Source organism: Cariama cristata, unplaced genomic scaffold, assembly GCF_000690535.1.
Source record: "Cariama cristata isolate BGI_N322 unplaced genomic scaffold, ASM69053v1 scaffold45982, whole genome shotgun sequence".
NCBI lineage: Eukaryota > Metazoa > Chordata > Aves > Cariamiformes > Cariamidae > Cariama > Cariama cristata.
The window spans coordinates 32,347-37,421 of NW_009606418.1; the positions used below are offsets into that span (position 1 = coordinate 32,347).

General features: G+C 37.4%; 1 protein-coding gene across 1 annotated transcript in view; it reads right to left on the reverse strand.

The window, feature by feature from the left end:
• GDA (guanine deaminase) overlaps window positions 1–5,075 on the reverse strand; it is a 19,898-nt gene that overhangs the window by 13,060 nt on the left and 1,763 nt on the right. The window contains exons 2-4 of the mRNA XM_009696334.1: window positions 4,896–5,067; window positions 2,269–2,356; window positions 929–1,034 (exon numbers count right to left, since the gene is read on the reverse strand). Of these exons, the coding sequence (XP_009694636.1) occupies window positions 929–1,034; window positions 2,269–2,356; window positions 4,896–5,057 (356 nt within the window). The 5' untranslated portion in view covers window positions 5,058–5,067. The remainder of the gene's footprint in view (window positions 1–928; window positions 1,035–2,268; window positions 2,357–4,895; window positions 5,068–5,075) is intronic.

Below are 5,075 nucleotides of genomic sequence, written 5' to 3' on the forward strand. Positions count from 1 at the left end.
CACACAGTATTATGAAAACTGGGGATTTACATGAAGGAAAACAAATGTTAGCAGAGTGCAAATGACTAATACTACACATTTTTAAAAATTCTTTAAATATAAACACCATTAGAAATCCATGACCAATTGTAACTTTTACTGGCATTCTTCTAGCATGATTTGCAAAAATAAGGTAGCAACTTCACACAAGTGCCATAGGAAGTTTAAATTACTGTTAGATATTTTCTCTTTCAGCATATTTGAAAGATTTATACAAGTAAATAAATAATCCTGTGAGAAAAGCTGTATGTCTGCTTAAGCATTTTCTGAGCATGGATGCAAAAGACAAGAGAAACCTGGCAGTAGGCTGCCACACTCCAGTCTTGGGTCCCCTCCACCATGTACATTGCCTTGATTTGATTCTCCTTCATTGTCTCAGCTGCAAGTTAGAGTAATTTCACTGGTGCTATGCTGGAGAAGAGGTGAACCACAGCATTTTTAAAATGGGATATATGAAAGCTGACTCCTACAACTTAAATAAATCTTTATCCTAAATGGGGGAAGGAATTATCTCAGAAGTAAATGGGGATGAAGGAACTGATTGCCACCCCACCATCCCATGTCAGGTCACACCATCTCCACACATAGAGCTGTGAAGGGAAAAGAGAAGGCAGAAAACAGATAACAACATATGCATATTGTCTCCAAACCCTAGAGCTGTAGCTTCTCCCTTTCTTTGGAAAAGCTAGAGAGAAACCGCTTGGGCTGTGCAGCAACTGGATATACAGGAATTGCTAAAACTGTAGGAAACAATACTGTCGCAAGAAAAAAAACTGCTCCTAATAAATTTACACCTGTAAGTTCTTAGTCAGCTTCACATGCACTTTTCAGATGTATGAAAAAAGCTTTTCTGTCTCTAAAGGTTGTGCCATCAATTTAATCGCCTTACCTTTCTGTCTCTTGGACAGAGTCAGCAGTAACCTCTTTGTATTGTGGCATACCATCATTGATATCCATGCAGACTTTTCCAACAAATGCTCGTTGACCAAATTTATCTGTTGAGATGCATAAGAATATAAAACTCAGAACCACTGGTTCTCAAAAATTGCTATCAAAGCCTGTACTGAAATCAAAATAGCAAATTCCACCCCAGCCAGTTTCATTTAAGATGAACAGAATTTATGCTCTTTTCTTATCTTTAAGTTAGGACCATCCATGCAAGAAAAAAAATCCTTAAACATTTAAATAGGAGTTAACCTCTTCCATATTAATACCCAATTTTATAAATGTTATAATTGAGGACTAGATTACTGTAGTTTAACCACAACCAGAATTCATAATGGTATTACATGAAGAAGACCACTGTGACTTACAGTATAATACAAGCATCAAAGTACAGTAGCTGTAGTAGATGATTACCCTGAGGTGAGAAAAGGTACAAAGATCTCAGCAAACCACATCTCCTTAAGAGAAAGGAATGAGGTTCCTAACATGTCTCCCATGTGCAGCTGGATGGAGAGAATTACCAGAGCTACTTCTAGCTTCTTTTTTGAGATTTATCCATGCTAGGACTCAGAACTCATGTATAAGACTTAGAAGGAATGCATATAATATTAAATTCTAAGCTTTTAAACATGTTCCTAAATTAGACCTCTTTTGTCCACTTTTACTGTCTGAGTTATTGAATACAACAACTTCAAAGTTTTAGGTTTTCCTAGAAAATCAGAAAGACTAGGGAATTTTTGATGGCAACTGAGATTCTCATTAAATTGCTCTGCTTTGGGAGCTGGCTGAGCCTTGAGAAATCCTGCAAGAATCACAGCACTTTCAAACAGCAGGCATTTGCAACAGTGAACAGAAAGGAGGGGTAAGATCATGATGCAACTCCCACTGTTCTGCTTTCGGACGGTGTGTGGAGATGTTTGATGTTGATTCTCAACTGAAACTTCAGAGCATCAGGAAGTTAATGCACTGACTGCACCTCTTGTCATTCAGCTCTTTAATCCTCAAACAGTAAAAGGCTAGAAAGAGCAGAAAACTGCAGCCGAAGAGCAACCCCAGCAGACCTAATTCAGGCTCAGCCAGCAGCTGATTTGGGAACGAAGAGATTAGCAGAAACAACAGTAGGAGAGAGGCAGTTAAGTGAATAGGCGTAACTAGGGTGGATTTTGGGGACACAATATGAATAGTAGAAAGACAGATCCCTAGCTAGTGTGAAACTCCAAAGCTCCATTTCCTTCAACTAACACAGTCTTCGCAACATCCTTCAAAACTCACTGTTAGTCTTACCTATAATTTCAGCAAGAAGAAGAGAAGTATCTGTGTAAATTGTTGCAAAGTAGCAAGCTGTAGTCGTGCCATTCTTTAGAGTTCGTCTCTATAAAAAGAAACCAGTTTCAACTGTCTGGAAAAAAAAATAGTCAACCTGCCAAAATGCAGAACAGGCAGTCTGATTTCAAACTGCAAGAACATTTAGTTATTGTGAAACTGTACAGTGAAGTGGGAAGGTAAAATATAGATTTTTAATTTCATAATAGCTTTTTTAAGTCTGAGTGTTAATAAATACAAAAATTCCTCTTCCAAATCCATACAGGGTTTTAACAATGGCTAAACCCATAGAAAACAGTCTAGATTTCCTCCACTCAAACTGGAAATACATTCTGCCTTAAATTTAGAAATACAAACAACCAGTCATCTATGTTATTTCCTAGTTTTGAAAGGTTCTCCAATTCTCACAGTGAAGCACTGTTTACCTAACGCTAGTAAAGCAAGGCCTTTGGGAAAAAGTAGTGGTTTTCACTGGGTCACCTGATGTGGCTGGGAAAAACAACCAGGCTTTCATGTTGAAAAACCCTTTGTTATCCCTCAATACAAAGTAACAAATTTCAAGGTAAAAGTAAACTGAGGACAACTGCTCAGAGTGTATTTTAATTACACCATTTGAAAGGAGAGTGTGGTTGATACCTGTTCATACTACTTTTCGAGGACATAACAGTAAATGTAGAGTCATTTAAAGTTACATTAAGTCATGACGAAATTTATAGCTTCACTTGATCTTGGGACTAATGCATACTACATTGACTACCCATCCAACATACAGGTTTAAATTACATTTTTGGATTCTGCCTACAATGTAATTTGAGGATTTCGGTTTATTTTTTTAAAGAGATAGAAGATGGGACATCAACGCAGCTTGTGAGAATGGTTAGAGATAATTATTTGACAAACATGTAGCCAAGCTCTGTCTTTTCCTTATAATATTCAAATTAAAGTCAGTAATTAAAAATATGTCTTTAAGGGTTCCTAAAATGAGTCTCAAAAATAACAATGTCATTACTGAGACAAACTACCTTTGTCTTTCTTAGCTTTTAAAACCCAGAATTCTCTACTTCTGGATTCCTAACATCATCATTAAATGAAATCTAAAAACATTTTGTTACCAAAACATCAGCATGAAGAATTGGCTTTCCTAAGATTTGAGGGACCAGGGGAGGTTCAAGCTAACATCTTGCAAATTTCACCTAATTTATTTCTTTCACCAAGTATAGAAAGTGTTTATTTGAAATAGAATTTTGATTTGAAAAAAATCACTATGTTTTCATTACAACTCCAAAAGTACCAAGATACATATGAAATGGTATCTGCTCCCTGTAGGTTTAGTGCTGTTTCTAACAGTTGAAGGTTATTATCACCCTCATCAAACATTGCAGAGCAAATGCTATTCTGCAGCATTTCAGGGTGAAGACATTGTCCTGACCTTGTCCTATTTGATACACGTGAGGAGAGCATAACCACTGTGCTGGAAGCTCCCACAACTTCCATCTCTCACTGGCAGTTCTTTTCCAGGTGATGTTCTTAAACACCTTGCACAGTGAGCACTTTAGCTGTGCTGATGTCACCCAATCTGAACCAATGGAGACCGTAACAGTAGGTTGAGGCTGGCAGGTGAGATCACCTCTATGTTTTAAGTAGTTGAAGGCATGTGCGTTTGTCACTAGAGTTTATGACCAAGCTACTCCTACATGTTTTTATTATGGCAGATGGCAGAAAGTAATTTTTTTTAAAATTTGTGTGACAAGGAAAGTATAACTACTTATTTCAGATTCACTATGTTATTATTTTGACATGTTGTCATAGTATTAGACAAATGCAAGGCAACTTATGCTGGCCAAATCACTTGATCTGTTGAAGAGATTTCAGTCCACATATTAGAAGATACATTTCAGTTACAGGACAGGATCAGTACTCTGCAGTGTGACCCAGCTGCTTATTGTTCATCAAGTGGAATTTGACCTTAAACCCTTTATATTGCTCAGACCAGTCTAGCTCAAATAGCCTCTCTCTTTGCACCACAATACCACTGACAGACCTCATCTAAAGCCCCTGCAGTGAAAGATATTCCTGCTACAAGGACTTCAGCTGTAGAAACATCTTCCTTAATTACTCCAAAACACCCCACATTTGTTGTCTGTGAGAAGTATCTTCTCTTTCATGTAGTCTTGCAGAAGATAACTTCATAATAAAGGCCTTTTGTGCAGAAAGGGGAATGTCCTCTGAATTTTTTTAACCACGTTCCGTTATTTCTGCGTTAGGGTTGTCAGCATCTGTGGGCTACACTAGCTCTGAGAGTACTCTTAAATGTTGGTCATTGTACTCAGATAGCAGAAAAGATGATAAACAAGTTCCTTGTTAACAATGTGATTAAATGAACTGTCTTTATCAGCAACAACAGAACAAGATCGGAACTAGTAGAACAATCCTGGCTGGCAATTAGAACAATGGCTAATCTGTTGGTTTCATCTGGTTTTCATGACATTAAAACATGCTCTACTGTTTCTGCACACCTTCTGAAAACATACATATATTTCACAAATATGAATGTCATCAAGTAGGTAAATGACATTTGCAGTACTTACAACAACTCTGGTGTACACTTCTTCTGCAAAATCACTGTCTTTGTATTTGGCTTCTGTTGGGAATGTGTAGGTAGTCAACCACTGCAAAAGAGGTAGATCTACTCTTGTACCCGCAAATGAATACTGAGAAGCATGAATGTGCGTATCAACCATTCCTGGCATGAAGAATTCACTAGGGAA